Below are 20453 nucleotides of genomic sequence, written 5' to 3' on the forward strand. Positions count from 1 at the left end.
AAAATGTGATAAATAATACTGAGAAAATATGACTGATATGACAATAAAAATAATATAGTAATAATAATGATGATGGGCAAAGTTTAAATAGTTCTATCCAGAGGAAATGTAGGCGTTTCCCTATTTTTATGTTTTATAGAATTCTGATTGCATGTTCTCTTTAGTTAGCCACCAAAAGGTTATTAAACTCTGACCTATAGTTGAGTCAACTTTGAAAAAACCAAGAACAGACTCATAACCAAATGCAAGATACAGGTGTACATTAACATGAATAATATGCTCTGTGAGAACAGAGGGGACATGGCAATCACAGAGAGCTTCTTGGAGGAAATGAGCTTTTCAGATGTCCTTTTGTGCATAACGGAAATGTCAAGTTAAGAAATTGTGGTGGACTCTATTCTAAGGTGCAATCAAAGGATTTTAAACACATGACAATTTATTTTGGATTTGAATTTTAGAAAAATAACTCTAGTGTGGAGAATGAAGACAGAACCTGCTGCAACGGTTCAGGTGAAAAGTGGTGAGAGTGAACTAGAGAGAAGACAGACTATCCAACATGGCTGTAAAATAAGTGGATGTTAGGAATGAGGAGGAAAGAGTCGGCAATGCGTCAGAAATTTCTGCCTGGTGTTCGTGCTGCCTTTACCGCAGGAAAACAGGAGTATGAATGGGTATTTGGAGGAGGTGTTGTGAGTTTGAGGGTGCATGGACATCCCACTGTTGGTCAGGCAGCTGGACACACACTGGTCTAGAGTTGAGCCCTGGGGACTAGTGGTCTAGGTCTAGATTTGGGGCTTGTTAACCGGCATGGAGTTGATGTTCAGAAACAGAACATAACTGACCAGAGAAAAGGTTGTTGAGAGCATGAGAAGGAGATGAAGGATAAAACTCTGGTGAACAGGGGATGGAAAACTTCTTAAAGCATGCTAAGAAAAGAACAGGGAACCAGGAGAGTTCTGACACTAAGGCCAAGAGAAAGAGAGAACGAGGAGGAGGAGGGTGAGGTCCTGGGGATGACCACGGGTGGAGAAAGGGCCCCTGGGCTGGAGTTGGGAAAGCCACCAGGGTCTTCAAGCACAACAATCTGACAAGTAGTAGAGGTGGAGCTAGATTACAAATGACAACTAAGAGGGTAGAGATAATGAATATAGACCAATCTATCAAGTGTTTAATCACTAAAAAAATGAGGTCACCATTCAGCGAGTGCCTTCAATGACAGGCACTGGGGATGCTAATGGGAATGAGACCTGGGCCTAACCTTCAAGGAGTGAGATGTGTTGTGGTGTAGAATGAAAGTGCTGACAGGAGATGCTTTGGGTGATGGAAGGTGAAAAAAAACAACAACCAAAAACCCCCCAATAATTTAGAGAAGGAGGAAGGGAGAATCAAAAGGAGGCTTATTCTCAGGGTGAGAAGACTTGAGTGTTTGATGCTCAGGGAAATGACCCAATAGCAGGAGAGAAATCAGTGCACAAGACAAGGAAAAACTGATGGCACAAAGTCCAAGATGGGAGAGGTCAGCGCTAGGTGAAAGAATGGATGTGGGTGAGCTGGCATCGGCGAGGGGGTTGGGAACCACTTGCCATGGGGGTGCAGGGTATGCACAAAGGCTGAAATAAGTGTGGTGCAATTTGGTACAGGTGGGGGTTGGAGAAAAGGCCCAGACCTTGGAAATCCCTCCTTTAAATTACAGGGAAAGGAAGCAACTGCTGAACAAGTCTCAGGCCACGCTGAAGGTGAGAGAACTTCAATCTGCACTAGACCGACTCCACCTTTTTCATCCCGTCTTTTATGTGCAGGGAACTGGGAAGTCACGTGTTCTTGCCTTTCTTCAGCAGAGAGGCATGGGGTCAGGTGGGAACAGCAAGTGTGTAGCTGGATTTACTAACTGGTAAGCATGTGGGTAAAACTTTTAAGATGCTTTAATTAGACAAAGGAAATGCCAATGGGTATATGACTTCGAGATGACAGAGAGGGTCAACATTCTACCCTTATTAGCATGAATAACTCGCCTCACTAAATGAAGGAAATTTAACTACTTAGAACATTATCTATTGTTATCAATCCTAGACATTTATAACTCCAGTAAGGTACAGTGCAGTCGTTTCTTCCACTGGATTTAGGTTCTAAAGTCCCTAAGATGAAAATAACACATACTCAAAACTGAGCCTTGAAAAAACCTGGAAAAACATACCGTGTTTTTAACAAGATATACAATTACCATCAAACCAGACCACTTTTTCTACGCTTTGGAAGAAACTGTGGTCTCTCCTATTGAGGCGCAGAGGAAGGAAATGCTCATGTTCAGGGGCCTTGATGTATGGAAAACACCTTTCGACACCCTTGAGAGTCTCAGCATGGGAGATGCCTCAGAGAAAGAGGCGTTCTTGACAGGCTCTCCCTGAGGGAAGGACGAGTTGCTGTCTCCCATTTCAATACCCCTCTGTGCCAAAAGAATTGTGGAAAAATTGCCCACACTATTTAAATTGCTATTTCTCTGTTATTCTTCTCAGTACAGAACTGAATCTTTGTGAGTTAAATACATGTACCATCTTTCGCCACAGTCTATATACCCATAGGTAGTAGATCCATAAATCTCAGAGTCTCAAAAATGTATTTTGCTAGCCAAGCTGTTCTGGTATATATGGGTAAGCCATCAAGATGCTTCATTTTAAGGAAATTCCAAATGGAACAACATTTATCTTTTAACTAGAGACCTACCTCAGTTGGCTGATCAGCTGGTTGTGGGATCATGAGTTGGTTGTGATGCTGTAGCACCGTCTTCAAGTAATCTAAAACAGTCTGGCAAGGTACTGGGTGAAAGAAATTGCAATGATTACACATTAGCTACCCTGCCACAAAAAATAAAAACTTTAAGGTCTAAAAAGATTTTTGGTGTAAACTTCTTAAAAAAAAAAACAACTTATTTTCTAAAGGAAATGGAATCTTGCATTTGACATCCATAGTGATTTCAGTTTGTAAATACAGAACAGATGCTACGGTTTGGGGAAATCAGACTCAGCACAGTTCACTGGAAACTTTCAAGTCAAACTTACTCTAAGATGAATCTAGGTCAACAACAGTGACAATGAACAACTTAGAAATGTTTTGTCTTTCTTCTTTGACTCAAGTTATAATATTAGTACTCAACCAAATGAAGCTTTTTAAAATTAAAGGACTGAAAACTAATGTTTCACTAGTTTTTAATCAATAATACTCATTTTTAATCAATAATACTCATTTTTAATGGCATATTTATGCCTAGTTTTTCAGTAAGCAGGAATGCCATGTAATTTAGTCCTCCTTCTCAATAGGAATACACTTGATCACACAGTTCTTACTATAAGTGTCCCATTCTCTCTCCTTCAAGAAACTCAATTTATTTTGTTCAGTTCAAAATTAATTCATTTGTTCAAATGCATAAGTGGTTATTATACATTTAATTAATTGTAGCACTATTTTTTTGAGGCTTAGTCTTATAGAATCATTAAATAATTACAATAAAACCAAACAGATAATAACCCAACATGGAGCCTGACACTTTTTGTACTATTGCATAAATAATTCCTATAGCCCATTCAGGAGTATTAACTAATTGTTTTTAAAGGTCTTGGTAGCTTAGCTAATAACCTAATTTATACTTATTATTGCCACTAATCTGTTTTAGCTATGTGTTTTCTCAAGATGTTTTTGCCACACTGAAGAAAATAATATTTAACCTAACCCCCAATTTTAAAGTATCACCACTGAACTTTCTTCATTTTGTTTTTCTCACTTTTTTTTTAAAGACAGCAAAAGAAATTATCATTTTAATCCACTGCTAACAGTTTTAGATTTTTCAAGTGACATCACACTGTGACATAACAAATCAAAAACTACAGCAATATCTTTTTGAAGAATTTGAATGACAGGAAATAGAAGTAGGTTAAAAATTTTTTCTTCTTGCCAAAAAGTATTTTCTTAAATAACCATCATTATAGACCTGTGTCTTACAGTCCTGTGTAATTTTTAATTCCTGTGTTTAAGTTTTCTCAACACAGAACAGGAGGATCCTAAGAGCACTCTGTCCTCACAGTGTGTAGTTAGAATCAAACATAACTATATGTATGTCACTGGATTTACTTTGGAAGTTTTAGTAAAATTTGCCGATCCTCATCGACTGATTAGGATTTGAACGAAACTTTTGATTCTTTACCTGTATTTTAGTTATTAATATGTTAATTTAAATGTTTAAAGGAAGCACAAAAATGCTTGCAAAACTATTTAGCGTGATCTCAACCATGTTAAAAATAATTATGTGCAGAGCAGAGATTGGTTAAGAGATAAGCCAAAGTGTGAATAATAATTAACCATGAGAATTGAGGTAATTGTTACCTTTATCCTTCATCATCCTTGTAAAAACCGTTTTAAAGGATTTCTACAGTGGGCATCCATTATAATTTAAAAGTTTTTTAAAGAATGTCTGCATAACTGTTGTCTCCCCTTCCTTTGTTGTATGTTAACTTCAGCTATCCCTGGAATGGCTCAGAGGCCAACTCTCCCATTCTCTACACCCCAATATTCAGGCAGCAGTGCTAAGCTATAAGCAAGGCCAGCTGACTCAAACACGCTGGAAGAAAACAGAATTTCAGGTGCATTTACTGGCTATAGGGGACTCTATTTAAGGCAAATGGGTCCCGCACGTTGATATCTGGGCTTAAGGTTGAAGGCCAAGAAAACTGAAGACAAGGCTCTATATAGCCAATTGTTAACGAACTGGAACAGTCACTGTCCTGGGCCCACTGAGTAACTCCCGCCTGCCTGCCTGTCCCTCCATGGCAAACTCCCAGCCCTGATCCTTAACAAGGCACAGGTCTCCAGGATCCTTTTCAGCCTAGAGCTGAGTGTGCCTCTGGTGTTACAGATTCAGAACATTACTCCTGACTGGGGGCTCTTTGGAGAGTTGCCAGGATTCACACAGGAAGCTGTAGAATCAAGTTAAATATTTTCTGTTAAAAAAATCAGTCTGGAAAGTGATGATAGTTGTGTCTTTTAAAGTGGGGATGAAAGGAGAAGGAAACGTATTATACTTACCCACAGCTACACCATGCTGCCTGCCTGGGAGAAGCACGGGGCACTGGAAAGAGAATTGTGGAAAACCTCCTGTCCTCTTGCCCTCCTGCTCTGCTACCCTACACTTCTGTGGGCATGCTATGTAATTTCTAAGTGAAGACATGGGGCCCTTGCAAATGGGGAGTAAGTGCTCATAAGTGGTTTTGTGCAGTCCAGGCCAGCCATTGCTCCTTTGGTCTCCAAGAGTAAGGTCAGGGCTTACTGGCAGCAAAAAAAATTCAAGAGGATTCTCAAGGAGCTGCTTATGCCCCAGAGGCCTTCACATCTAATTGTCTCCTTGTGCAAACTACGAATTTTAAGCAAATCACTCTTGCTGATGGAGAAGCTAGAGAAGCTACCACCTCAAACCCACTGGGCAGATTTCATTTATTCACACGCATTCCGCCAAAGAAAGTCAGATACATTTCACAGGTTTAATGAGAAAATAAATGAGAAATCCAAAACTGTAGTAACTTATTAAAGGAAAGGGAGAATATACAGGTGACTTAATGTCCCTAGTACCTATCCTGATATTGATATTTATCATTTTCTCCTCCTCTATGTAGTAACATTTTAAAATGCATATCAGACAATCCTGGAAAGAGCATAAAACACCTGAGAGGAAAAAAGCAAAGTAGGAAGATCTTTTGTATCAACAAAGTAAAAACTGAGAGGAATGGGTTGCCAATATTCCATCACGTATCTAAGTTATCTAGATGAACACTCTGCTCTTAAAAACAAAGATGCTCCCTGGACTGGATGGCTTGTTTTCGTCATGGTCAGTTTGTTAAATATACACAGACAGGGGGCTTTGACATTCTAAGATAATAGTACTATATAACAGTTCACTGACAAAAAAGGCTGGGGAATTGGTCCCAGGGTAATTCTTGGGTACCATTTTTGTTCTTACTGTACTGACTCTGGCACTTACAAATTGTGTGATCCTGGGCAAGTTACTTAACCTCTATTGGCCTGTTATCCATCTGCAAAACAGGGATATTACCTACTTTATACAGTTACTGTGAAGATAAACTGAAATAACACCTGCAAAGCAGAAGACACCTAGCAACTACTGCCGAAGGAAAGCTGTTGTTATTTTACAACGAGGAACCTACTGAATTCCTTGGAGAAGCCATGTAACTGACTTCGCTGCCTTGGCTGTTATGTTGTCTGGATGTTAAGGAAGGCCCTTCCAAGGGAATGGCTCCAATTGTTTTTTTTCTATCTTAAGAGTACTTAGGTCTCGAGTGCCTAATTTTCATTGTAGATCACTGCATTAAAGTCTTGATCAGTTTCTCTTCTCATTTCTCAAGCATTATTTAGTCTACTTTGCTATATAATTGTCTTAAAACATTCATCTAGAAATACACCACATACAGTATTATAGGGAGACTGAAATTATTTACTGTTCTCAGACGACCATGCCATCTGTGTGCTGATATCGACTTTAAGTGTCCTAGTCACATTGTCTCTGTAAAGTATAAGCTCCTGAACCCTAAGTATCTAGAAATAAACGATAGCTTTAAGTATTACTCAGCCTACAGATGCATAGTTATGTTTTTGATAACGATAACATTCTGTGTCTGCTTAATTTAATTGACATGTGTAGATGCTACATGCCTGACACTGGGCTAGGAATTGGGGATACAGACATGACTTTGACTTAGTTTCTGCCCTCAAGGACCTTACATGGCCTGCCTCTCCTTGTATCAGGCCATCAGAAATGAGAGATGCACAAAAAGTAAAACCTTCCTCTGATATCTGCTTTAACAGAAATATGCTTGATGTACAATGGATTTTGCCTGGGTTAAAGGTTTGTTATAGAAGAGAGTGTCACCTGAATTGGGTGCCGAGAGATGAGTAGGAGTTTCTCAAGTGGTGTCCTTAGACTGAAAAGAACAGGAATATGGAAAGCCCAGAGGCATAAAAGTTTACAGCTGCTCAGGAACCACAAATTGTCCAGTGGGGATGGAACATTTGGTGTATGGTGGGAACTGAGGGTACAGTTTATAAAAATGGACAGGAAAAGATCCATGTCGTGAAGGACCTTGTGTGCCTCACTGAGGGTGCTGGAATTCAATTCAGAGACTATATAAAGTCTTTAAAGGCTTTTTGGCAGCAGGTGACGTGGGTCTTTTCAGTGGGAAGAGCCTGGGCTCTGGGAGAGGAGCCAAGTGGTTATTACAATAGCCCAGTTGTGAGGCAGGCCCAGAGGAAAGCAGTGGGGCTAGAGGACTGATGGATACATACGAGGTAGGATCCACAGAAGAGACTGACTAGTTAAGGGAGAGATGCTTTATGGGTGGATCTGACGTTCCTAACCTGGGTCACTAAATGGTGCCTTCCTTATAAGGTAAGAACATCACTTATAATCTAAGAAAACCACTTAAGATTTCTGTACTAGTAGGCACAGAAGTTTCCCTCTGTTTTTTCAGTCATCATTTATTGAGTCTCCATTTACTAAAAGACCTAGGAAGTACTCAGCTGCTACTTGGTGAACTTAATACTTCCAACATTGTGAAAGTATTATTAACCTCACTTTACAGAAAGGGGAAACAGGCTCGGAATGGTTAAGTGATTTGCCAAAAATCACAGGTAGCAAGTAGCAAGAGCAGAAATCCAAATCCAAGTCTGACTCCAAATCCATTCTCTTCACCTCATGTGCTCCCTCAGTATCGCCTAAAGCTATAGTAAAATGACTTTTATCAAATTCTAAGTAAAAGAATTCAATTCTTTATTCTTCTATGTTCCTATCATTTGATCTTTTTACTCAGAATATATTTACACCTCTTCATTGTCCTGATACACATTAAATATGATCGGGATGGTTCTCAGGACCAGAAGTCACCTGAGCATTTTTCCACAGGCACTTCTGCGCATGTGTGGATTTGGAGGGTGGTGAGAGCACTGGAGGGTAATAGAGAATCTACACTGCATTTACTCCAAGGGCTTTTTGTTCTGGCGAAATTACTATTATCTAAAAACTGACATTATTGATTTACCTTTCTTTAAATCTTCTTACTTAGAAAATGACAACTGTGGACTAATAGGATCAAAACTGCATAATCCCAGATAAATTCCCTAGTTGGTCCTCATTATTCACAGATTCTGTACTTGCAAACTTGCCACTCTAAAACGTATTTGTAATGATCAATCAATATTTGTGGGGCTCTTGCAGTCACTTGCAGATTACTGAAAAATTTGAGGAGCCAATGCACACATTCCCATCTGAGGCTGAACTAGGCAATGCTCTGCCTTATTTCAGCTCTTATAGTATAAACAAGTGTCCTTCTCATGGTCTATTTAGTGCCACATTTTTTGCATTTTTGTGCTTATTTTGGTAATTTCACTATTTAAAATGCACTCCAAACATAGTGTCATCTACTGTTCACGAGTGCAAGAAGGCTGTGATGTACTTTACTGAGCAAATATGTGTTAGATAAGCTTCATTCAGGCATGTGTTATAGGGCTGTTGGCAGGGAATTCAATGTCAATCAACCAACTCTATATATTAAATAAGGTCTCTTTTAACAAAAATTACTTAAAACAACGTTATGTGATCAGAGGCTCACAGGAACCTGGCTTTATATTTCCCCCAGGAGTAATGGTTCAGTATTCAGTGTTCACAGTGACTTGGTATTGCAGAGTTATGAGGATGAACTGAGATGATCATAAATATACCTTTTAAAAAGTAGAAAGTCTTTTAATAATATCAACAGCAAGTATCTCTTCCCTAAATTTGGCATTTAGAAAATTTCAAGTTTTTTAACATCATAATTATTTTACTTTGAAAGTTATTTTTAAATTACCTCATTTTATGGTTGTAAGACCCACATTTTTTCATATTTTAAAATCTCTGAATGTGGTGTTCAAAGATAATTATAATGTGCAATTATGATCTGCAGTGTTTCTTTTTTTCTTCTTTCGTAGTGGAACATAAGTATTGGTGTGTTTTATATTCAATGGAGTCTTATATTACATGAAATAATGATATTTTATATTGACTCGCCCTTATGAGTTCTCTTCACCTAGTGCTGACTGTAACCTTTCTAAATGTGACTACTCTAACCTGACACCTTCTCCACTGAAGTTTCCCCATCCCTTTCCTTCGTTTAATAACCTCTCAGCTCTTTGTATTCCTAATCCAAATACCTTTACCTTTTTTTAAATCTATTTTTACCTTTCCTTTTTAAAAAATTTAAACTTCAAACAGACTAATTTCTAGTGTGATAATCTAATACAAAAGAAAATGTGCTAATGATATTTCCTTGGGATAAAAATATTTAATTGCCTATATTTGCAAGTCAGTCTGGAAAGTAAGTTAGGGAATACTGTCCAGAATCTTTCACAAATAATACAGTAACACAGGCCCTCTCAAGTGGTGCTGGGAAGAACACTTCTCCCCAACCTCATTCTTTTTGGTAAAGTCTAACACCTTCCTTTCCCCCTTTTATAGTGGCCCGAGTGAAATCACTTTTTTTTTCTTGTAAACTAACAGACTCATTTCTTTTGGACTCTCACTCCACCAACTGCTCCCAGGTATGAATGCTTTATTTTTATTTTATAAAAAATGAAACAGGAATCTCAGAGTTGACTCTGGGGAGGCAGAGCAGTGACTGAGGAACAGCATCTCTGCTTTGATCTTCGGCAGGTGCCCCCACCTCCTTGTTAACCTTACCTCCTTTGCTAACTGCTAGACGCTACTATCTCCTTTGCAGTCATCCATACTGCTTGGCTACAGAAAGTGTGATCCCACAACAGAAGGATAGGTTCTATGAGAAGAAAGCCCCAGGTCCTTCCATGGAAATGTACTGGACTCTAGGACAACAGAGACATACTGGGGCCATTGGGAAGCAGTGATGTGGCTTAGGGAAAACTGATCCCAAATTATATTGGAGAGTTACTGCTTGTAAAATACTTGTTACACGTAAAACCAGAGTATTACTTGCTGTACTTTTATTTAAATGGGTGTCTAAAAATAATAAATTTTCCCTCTCAAAATGCATAGCTAATAGTGAAAAGTACATTCTTGAGTGATCTCCCAGAGCCTGGTTTGTTGTTTAGCCAAAGATGGAGATCGAGAGGTGAGGGCAAGAGGGCAGTGATGTCTCTTTTTGATTCAAGTTTTCATCTCCAAGTGACACTTTCAACCTAAGGTGTCCCTGGGTAGTGAGTACATGTGTTAAGTAATCACAAATAAACTTATTATTTCCTGCATTTTACACTGATTTTTTCTATTCATAATTGACAAACATTTTCATCTACATAGTTGGTTTTCAGTATGGATCATTAAAGCGGTCGTCGTTCTCCATGTAAAATGGCTCTTGGTTCAAGTTCATGGAGACGATTATCAACAAGGCTGAAAAGTTTACAGTAACAGTAATTAGCCTAATATCAACCTGTGTAATTCAATGTCTGACCATCAAGAGGGCTCAAGAAATTGCAGCATTTTCATGTTTCTGGGAAGTAGAGGACAATGATTAGTGGCAGGCCCAGTGATGAGTTATCCCTAACACAAGACATTTCTCTTACTATGGATTCAAGAAACAGAAGTCGGACTGAACTCCAAATCTGCTTAGGACTTACCAAGGACAGATGGTTTGCCAAATAGTTAGGATTAAGAATTAGGCAATAATACTCTGGACATTTGTGTTGCCTGTCCTTGCACTCTAAAACTTTACCCACAGTTCTAAATGGCTGATGTAAGTATGTGCTATTGGTTGATCAGCAAGATGCTATTTTCTTTCCCAATGAAAGAGAAAGGATGGGGAATAAAATGAAAATACCCTTTTGAGGGTAAAACCTACAGTTAATCAACCATAATTTATGGGTCTGTGAAAGCTGTAAAATTTCACAGTGTGTTAGTTGCACTTGTATCCCTCTGACTTGAAGAAACCAAAAGCACTCTGGATCCACTACATGTTTTGGAGTTCTACCCAGTCTCTCTCCTGCAGTCAGTGCTGGCCTGGCTTAGGAAGGCGCCCTGGACTCCTCACCTAACCCCATGGCTCACACACAAAAACAGAGAATGGATTTACTTTACCTCTTGCTTCTCCCCAACAAGATAACTGCACTAAATCTAATTCCAAAATATTCTGAGCCAAACCTTAGGTCTATTTGAGGTATTCTTTTAAATGAAAGGACAAAAGGAAAATAAATGGGTGCACAATTAAAAAGGTTTCAAGATATTGTTCTAGCTAATGATCTTAGTATCTTTTGTAAGCCACAGACACGCAGGAATGAATTCAAAGACATAAGCAAAATCAGTACCTTCCCAAATAGTGAAAAAATGACTTTGCAACCCAGAGTAGATCACGCCATAATGAATTTTGCTACTCTGAAAATCTACTATCTCTAGGAGGCAGGAATTTCCTTATATTTAGCCAGGGATACAAATAGTTTGGGATCAGCTTAATTACTGGTCTGTTTTTGTCTACTCTTTTTAGTTTACAGTTGCTGATTAACTTCAAGGGGGGAGTTCGCATGCTGAAAAGAGACTATGCCTGTTGAAACTTAACAAGAAAGCGAGAAATTAATGAAATAGAAGAGACTATTTGTTCAGTACTAGTCAAGTCCTGTCACAAAGGTATCATTTCATTTTCATTTCTACCACTGATTAATAAAACATATATATCAAAGTCTTTAAAAATACAAAAGCCATTTTAAAGGAATAGGGCCATATTTTGAAGGAAACTCAGGCTCATAGCACTTGGCCTATTTCAATCTCACTGTACCACATGTAAGAATTGCTTTTGTATCGATAGAGACATCTTTTAGTAGGACCATAGGCTTCAGGCTTATACCCAAGAAGAACATGGCTTAAACATAGCCAGGACAAGGTTAGTGGCTCATCTCAAAATCTGTTTGGCAGTGACAGGCTAAGGGTACCCTGTGCATGCCTGTTTTTCCCACTTTTCTGTATCATTGGCCAAAAACAAACAAACAAAAGCGCGCGCGCGCGCGCGCACACACACACACACACACACACACTCTGATGAGACAATGGAAAGGAATAAGTTGCAGTTGGCTTGTAAGTAACATGTCAAGTACCTGGGATGCTCTCTAATTTCCTCCTGAGCTCTTCATTTTCTTGTTGCAGTGAAATAACCTCCTGCTCCAGCTCTTGGCATCTAGGACAGTAGCCTTCCTCTTCCTCCTCCTCTTCCTCCTCTGGCAGTGTAGAAGAAGATGGGTGGCCGTGGGATTCAGATGTTGCTGGGGAAGTCCAGCCACCTAGTGTATGCACGGGGGAGGTTGACAGAGGATCCACGTCGGCCAGGTGGCCATACTCACTGACTGATGAGGGGTTTGGAGTCGGAAAGCTCCCCGAGAGCAGGTAATTTTGTAGGGAGTCAGTGAAAACTCTCAAAAAGGCAGAAGTTTGTTGTTTCCTTTGCATATACTGCATCTCTATGTCTACATTGTCTGAGGTCTGACTGTGGACCCCTTTCCCAATGTGACACTGCTCCTGTCTTTCAGTATAACTCGAGCCTTCTTGCTTTACATAAGAAATCATGGATTGGGAATGGCTGGAGTCCAGAAGTTTTCCTCCACAATTTAAGAGGCTCAGAACTCGACTGCACTGTTGGGCAAAGGCATCCAAGATCATTCGACTCTCTGAAACACATGAAAGGACACATCAGAGATCAACAACCAAAAGCAAGGGATGAGTAAGGTCCTCAATTTTGAGTTTAACATTCAAAAATGTTAAAAATATGTATTTGTTTCTACTCTATCACAAATCGAGGTGACATGGCGAGTCCACTTTTAATAGGATGCATATATAGCTTCCTGTTGTTCTGCGACTGGTGGGGTGCCTGATGAGTTACCCCCAGCCCTTTACTCTGGGAAATGGCTGGACAACAACTTTAGAGTATCATACAGAGATCTCTCTCTTTGTGGCATTAACTGGCCTGCACAGGTCTGAACTCGCACCTTTGGCTTCATTAATATCTTTAATGAATCGAGCCAGCCACTGCAGACTCAATTCCTCATTGACAGAAGGGCTTAGAGCAATCATTACTTCTATTTCTGGAGTGCCCTCGTGCCCTTGCTATTAATCAGCTGATACAATCCTGCCAAGAGTACGTGGCTCCCACATACAAACTGAAGATAAGTCTTTTAGAAGAACTCACTAGACATGGAGGTAAAACAAAGAGTGGACCTATAAGGCAGATGATGATAGCTCAAAAGCAAAACTCTATGTGCCATCCAATAACTTTCTTTTAACTTATCTGCCAACATGGATATTATGTCAAGGCCAATGTTTAGGCTGATCTATACAGTATCATCTGAAAAGCAGTAGTGCTCTTTTTAGAACCTCTTCCATTAGATTGCCAAATCTCCTAAAATGGCTTGTGCTGAGAGTGCTGGTTAGTTCACATACATGAATTCCAAAGCATATTAACTGTTAATCAGTAAAGAGCAAAAAACAAACAGAAAGCAATCAATTCACTGAAAAAAAAAAAGACAAAAACCTCTAAATTGTGAAAATGTGACTTGATGTCATCAGTCTAAGGATCTTGAAAATTCACTCTAACGTAAACGTCACAAGGCAGATTCTCTCCTGACTGCCACCCAGAATAGGCTATTTACAAATAGAGAGAGATACTTTTTAGGGCTTACAGAGTGGTATGAGGATTTCCTCTCCCCACACCCAGAAAAATGGCAACAAAATAGTGTAGATTTTTGATGCCAATAACTATTGTTTATGACAGTAACTAGCTACTGCTGTCTCTGAAAATGCTGACCAGTTGTATTCTTCCCCAGAAAACAAACAAAAGCCACAACTTTTAAAATGAAAAATGGTGAGATCTTCAAGGGCTTCTACGGAAACAATGAACCAGAATAGTTGTGATCAGAAATTATTTCTTCAGAAAATCCAGGATGTATGACCAATGAAACCTGCAGAAACCTGCACATAGTACTACATGCTCCATTTTGTACTATTCTTTTCTGAGTAACTAAGATATTGGGGTCCAAGTGTCCTTTTTAAATTATTTAATAAGAATGTAAAGCCTACAGCACAGTGCCTGGCAAACAGGAAGCATCCCTCACATCTCCCAAAGCTATAAAATGCTACTATTCCTGGATCCCTCTGAAAAAATGACAAATCAGAATATACAGGCTAGTACTCTTCAGTTCAGGAGAGGAAGAGAGACAGTACAGTCTATGAAGCCAGTAAGTCTGAGTGCCCTGGGGTTTCAGGGCCAGCATAGTACCTTAAGAAATATTTACTGAATACATGCAAGAGCTCTTGTTAAAAAAAAAAAAAAAAGAGAGAGACTCTTAGTTTATGGCATTTTCAGATTTACTTGGCTGGGGTGGCGGTGGCAAGACCACTTAGGCAGGCTGAGAGTCCACAGGATTATTTTCTTCTCGGCAGAGCGCATCCTCATTCTAAGGAGCAATACTGCCCTAGACACAGGCAGGAGGGCCCAGCCTAGACCCTCCTGCTCCAGCCCTCCCTCTCCCCAAGGCTAAGTACCCAAGATCCAGGAACTCAAACTGCTTAGAGGGCCTGTGGTCTCTTCCCTGAGCCATCCTCCCCAAGACAGACCATGGTGCCAGAGCTGGGGCATCCATATCTGTGTATAAGAACTCTCTCCTAGAGGAAGATGAAGCTAGGGGTGGGAAGAAAAGGCCATGAGTTGCTGCAAACTCCAAAGTCAAACCTGGTCAGTATGAAGGTGTCTTTGTCAGGGTAGGTGGACAGAACTTTTTAAAGTTAGCCCGATTCATGCCTCTTAATTATTTAGACATAGGGTATGTAGGCTTGCATTTTTAAAAAATTTTATTAGTTTCAAGTATACAGGACATTGGTTAGACATTTATATAGTTTATAAAACGATCCTCTTAACTGCTCTTCCTCTCCTCTGGCTCTCCACCTAGCCAATACATTAATGCTAACTGAATTCTATGGGTCTGCGTTTGTACTCTTGTCTCGAATCCCTCAAATATCAGGCAAAGGCCTGTTTTTTACACAATTATTTTGAATGCTGAAGAAGAAACCAAATGCTGGGTATAGTTTCAGGCTAGAATTGATTGATAGGACTGTGAACTTGGCTGAAGGAGCTGCCAACATAAAGTCCTCTTACTATGTTGGAGAAAAAGGGATGTGGACATAGAAAGTATCTTTCACACACCAAGCACTCGAACTGATGATGTCGCCTCTGCCCCCTGCCAGGTGAAATGAAGAAACTGAGCTCATAATGTAAATCAACACTAATGGGGGGAAGGCCTCAAATATTGGGGTATCATTTCTTTATAATTACCAAAACCAAATAAACAAAAAAGTAAACAGCTAAACGATATAAGTGGGGAGATTTAAGATGTTGCAATCTCATTTCTTCACTTGGAGGTTTTTGTTCTTTTATTAGTAAAATCAAAGAATGATATTGATTGGGAATTCTCAATGCTAGCACACTCGCAGTTTTCATTCATTTTAATCCTATAATCCCATTCTAGACCTGAAGTTGTATTTACTGTTTGCATTTTAATCAGCATAGTCCCAATTGATTTACAGCCTATACACCATTAACATAACCTCGATGAAAGGAAAATATGAAAAGAAAGGCTAAAATAGAATTGTTTAGAAAGAACTGCTCAATATATTTGTTCTATATCCTAAAGAACACTCAGTATTTTAAATCATATTGATAAAATCACATTAGGGTATAGATTTTAAGGAAAAAATCTGACTTAGGGACAAGTATGATTTGTTTTCTTAATTGAAGGATAAACTCGTAATATGCTGAGAAAAAAATCATTATGTACTACCCTACATCATGAAGATAATGTATTAAAGTGCACTCAGAATATCAGAAAATAGCTACAATCATAAAACAGTTCTTGCCTGCAGTTTTTTTAAATGCTTCATTCTTAGAAATGATATATACAAAAAGAGCAACTATAACCCTTAAAATCGAATTTCTTTTCAGTATCTTAACATATTTGAATAATATTTTAATATTTGAATAGTATTTTACACTGAAGAGTGTGATGAAAAATATTACTATTATATTTCGTAGAACACAGTAAATCTTTCCACTTAATACATACTGCAGCCAACAATACTTTAGCTTTCTAGATAGAATTACAAATGCAAGTACTGTGTGATGCCCATTCTTACTAAAAAATGGAGAAAAGTTCTGTTTTCATATGAACACAACTGGATGGCCACTGATCCATGATTCACAACTGAGCTAAGTGTGACATGTATTTTGAATTTTTTTTTAACTTTTTTTTCCCCCTAGTCACAGAATACTCCACTCAGATGATGGCAGGGAAGGACAGTCAGCAATTTACAGAAGAGCTTTAAAACTACTTACTTTGCCCCTAACTTTGCTAAAATTAAACACCATGAAATGTTAATAAATCACAATCACAAAGCATTCTAAAATGGCCACTTCCAATTTATTTTGCTTTGTTGTGCAGTCTGTTGGGAGATAATATCATGCTGCAAATGTGCCTAGTCTGATTCCAAAATCTGAACCCATGATTATTTTTTTAATTAAAAAAAATTCATTTTTAGAAATTCTTTGGAATTTAAGTGGTTTAATCCATCCTAAATCTGATAAGTGAATAAGAAGAGGTATGGGAACTCAGCAATCAAACACAGGCTTCCTACTTTAATGTCCTTCTTTGTAAGTAAAGCCTTGAATGGAATTTGCCCATCACAGCATATCCCCAAGAGCATTCTGTTTCTATGAAGGAGATCACAGCAGTCGAGAGTAGTGGTAACCTTTTGATTTTAGCCCAATGAAGGGTGAAATATATTAATATTAAAAAATGCAGAAGCAGAAAAAATTTTGTGACCTACTATCATGTATCCATATATCTACCTAAAGGATTTTCGGCTAGTTCAAAATAGATAATTTCTTTAAAACATTAATATAACTTCATTTTAAGACAAGACTTCATGGTTTAGAAAATAGAAGTTAAAAAATGAAAGCCTCTTTGGAAGCATCAACCTTGTCTTAAATCAATTAACTATGTCTTACAAAAAAAAAAAAATGCCATCCCATTTTTTTTCATAATGGCAAACATCAACACAGCAAAACAGGATGCAATTTTTCTAAATAAATAAATCAATGATGTGTCAAAAATTAACAGATGAGTTAATATACTTGGTGCTATCAAAACCAGATGGTGCTTCCTAATACTCATCCTGCTCAGTCAATCCTTGAATATTTTCTGGACCATCGGTATATAAAATAGGATGCTGCTATTTGTGATGGCAAACAAAAGCAATCATGCCTGCCAAGCACATACTATAACAGGCAGCATTTCAGCTCTGCTAGACAGAAAGTAATTAGAATGCTTTTAATGTCCAAAAGAATGATGCTGATAGGCTGCCACAGATGTGTAGATTTATGAATATTTATATGGTGGTTTATAGCTGACACTTTTATCAGTTGAAGAAGATAAAATATCTGCCTGACTCAAAAGCTTGACAGTCAGGTTAATAAAATCTCATTAAAGAGAATGACCTATGCAATTATATAGGATTTATTGTAATTCATTTTTGATTGTACTCTGCTTAAAGATGCAATTTCCCATTTCCTGATGCCAAATTTAGGCTGCATATCAAGATCTACGTGGGTTTTAACTCTAAGCCTCCCACAGAGGAAAAATATGCTTTTAAAACCATGGTATATTACACCTTTTAAGGAAAATTATACTCTTCATGAGATTTTATAAGAATGTTGAAAAAAATCTATTTTTAATCACATGTTTCTCCTCTCAATGGTTTATGGCCCTTAATGGCAAATAAGATTCACTTCAACCCTTTTATGTTTTCATTGCACTTGCTCTGGACACTCAGTCATCTCTCTTCTTCTATCCTTGATTCATTTAATCATATTGATATTCTGACTATTTTCAGTTTACTAGGTGGCCTAAGATATTTCAATAATACTTTTTGTGAGGGTGCAACAAGCAAATGATGACTCCCACCCCCACCCAGTATGTTTAAATGGCCATCCCTCTGTGCACACATGCTCATTGGTTCAAAGTGGAACCACTAGTTCCTCAAAGAGCCAATCAGGTGACTGTCCCTCTGATGGCCACTCACATTACAGTGCCTGTTAAGAAATGGCTTTGTCCATCAATGATTAATATTATGATCACAATTCATGATGTCTAGTACTATGAGCTTTTTTTTTTTTTTTTTTGCCTCAGACTATTTTCTTTACTTCATGGAAGACACCTACCATTTAATTCACATCTTTCCAACAAGCACGTGACATCCTGTCCTTGGTGTTATCAGGCTTACCTCTCTTAAAAAGAGCTTGTTGATGCCCCCTCAAACTCCCTTTGAGGGGGCATCAACAAGCCCATTTTCATTCCTTTAGATTCAGTGATGTGATTTCCATCTGGGGACAGAGACATCATAAACTAGACAGAACATTAGAAGAAACACTGAAAGAACATTTAGGACAAGGTGAGAAAGAAAAAAAAAAACAAAACAAAAAACCACAACCAAAAAGCTACATATGAATAAAAGATAGCAGGGAAACTGCCAGAGTAGGAAGGACCATAGACAGGATAGCAAGTGACTGGTGCAGAGAAAAGAAGGAATAAAACAAGATTAGAACTATGGATAAAAATGAAAATGAGAGGGGGCAGATTTATAGTGCACAAAGTAAGTAAAAGACTGAAAGTCAGCAAAGACTGAAAGGAGAAAGCGAGATGAGATTAAAGACTGAACTGGGCAGAAGAGGGGGAAAACCCCAATGAACATGGTGGAACTGAGGTTATGCAAAGGAGTAAGCAATATATAGAAAAAGGGAAAAGAATACAAATTCCTGAAAAACAAGATTAAAAAACAGAAAGATAAGCAGAGCTGAGGAATAAAACTGGGCATGAACAAGTAGCAGTATAGAAAAAGAGACCCCAAACCCAAAGAAAAGAACACAAACCTCAAGAGGTGGAAACAGAACAAAAATGTGGAAAAAGGAAGTGGGCAAGGAACCTAAAATTGAATATAAAAACACAATACTGGGCCAGGAACAACTTAAAAAACACACACACACACCCATAAACAATTAAGGACATCCACATAAGAAACCCACTCAAAGCCATCAAACATCTCCGAATCAGTGAGGGATGTGATAGAATAAGTCTTCACTATAACCTGTAATTAGATTTTCTTTCTCAAAACCAATCCTTCATGTGTCAAAATATTGACAAACAGAACATTAGCGTAGGCATCTATAACTCATTTAGAAACAATGCTCATATTTTCATTAGAAATAAAGCCTTGGATTCATTGATATGCAGACTTGGGGGGGAGGGGAGCCTCCAAAGTGCTATAAAAGGCCTGAGTTAGTTCAGATAAGCAGAATGAACGTGGCTGCCAGTCCTCAAGGAGTGGAGAGCGTCCTAGGGCGCAGGCCCCACGCTCTGGCCTTTCCACTATCCCATCTCCATTCCCGCAGCCGGATAGGACACCTGGCCTTTTCCCAAGGGGCCGCCTTCAGGCTCCCGGTAATGGAGTAGAATCTTGTACCCTGGGGTGTTTGCGCCCAACGAAGCATTTCCGCAGGCCCGGGCCCAGAAGCTCCGGGGCGCGGGACCCGCGGCGTAGCCGTGTCCCACCCCGTAGTGGGTGCTGTGGATGGAGGGCCTGGAGCGCCGAGGCTCTCGGGGCTGGGAGGAGGGGCGGGATGTCTCCTTCCCCGAAGTTGGCCCTGGGGGCAAGCGCCAGTTCCACCGCATCGCTGGCGTAGAGGAGCCAGGAGTCTCACAACCGCGTGGCTGGGGTTCTGGGGTGGGTGGGTGGGGAAAGAGAGGAGCAACGAAAGAGGTACAGAGACACCGCGCGCACAAGAGCCTGCTGAGTAGACAGCGAAAGAGAGAGCATCAAAGCGATGGAGAAAAGGAGGGCCAGTAGGCAAAGAAGAAAAAAACAAATGAAAGAAATAGGTAAATGGAAGTGGAAAGGAAAAAGTGAAGCAGCGGAGGAAAAGGGGAGGGCGTCCCAGAGACCCTACAGAGTAGCTCAAGCTTCGCTGGGAGCTGCCTCGGCTGTCACCCTAGGGTGTCCGGTCTCAATCCAGGGCCGCGCGCGGCTTCGGCGCCAGAGCTGCCTGCCAGGTCCCCGCTCGAACAATTCCCGCCGCTGCGCTCGGTGGGCGCCAAGCCGAATTCGGGCGGCGGAGCCACCTGTTAGGTGGCGCGCGCGCCGTCGGAAGCTCGGGATGCGGCGACAGCGCCTCAGAATTCTCCAGAAGTTGCTGCCCGCGCGGGGAGGCCTCCGGGGCGTGCCCCCCCACTCTCCCCTCACGCTCCCCGGCCAGGCCCATCGCGCCGGAGGGTGTCCAGGGTCCCCAGCCTCCCCTTCCTCGGTCCCCACTACT

The 20453-nt window shown here is 39.7% G+C and overlaps 1 protein-coding gene across 1 annotated transcript in view; it reads right to left on the reverse strand.

The window, feature by feature from the left end:
- Positions 1 to 20453, reverse strand: part of BEND4 (BEN domain containing 4) — a 32089-nt gene that overhangs the window by 10760 nt on the left and 876 nt on the right. Inside the window, exons 2-3 of the mRNA XM_011362795.2 lie at positions 12142 to 12725; positions 2722 to 2813 (exon numbers count right to left, since the gene is read on the reverse strand). Coding sequence (XP_011361097.2) covers positions 2722 to 2813; positions 12142 to 12725 — 676 coding nt within the window. The remainder of the gene's footprint in view (positions 1 to 2721; positions 2814 to 12141; positions 12726 to 20453) is intronic.

This window comes from Pteropus vampyrus, unplaced genomic scaffold, assembly GCF_000151845.1.
Source record: "Pteropus vampyrus isolate Shadow unplaced genomic scaffold, Pvam_2.0 Scaffold79, whole genome shotgun sequence".
Taxonomy (NCBI): domain Eukaryota; kingdom Metazoa; phylum Chordata; class Mammalia; order Chiroptera; family Pteropodidae; genus Pteropus; species Pteropus vampyrus.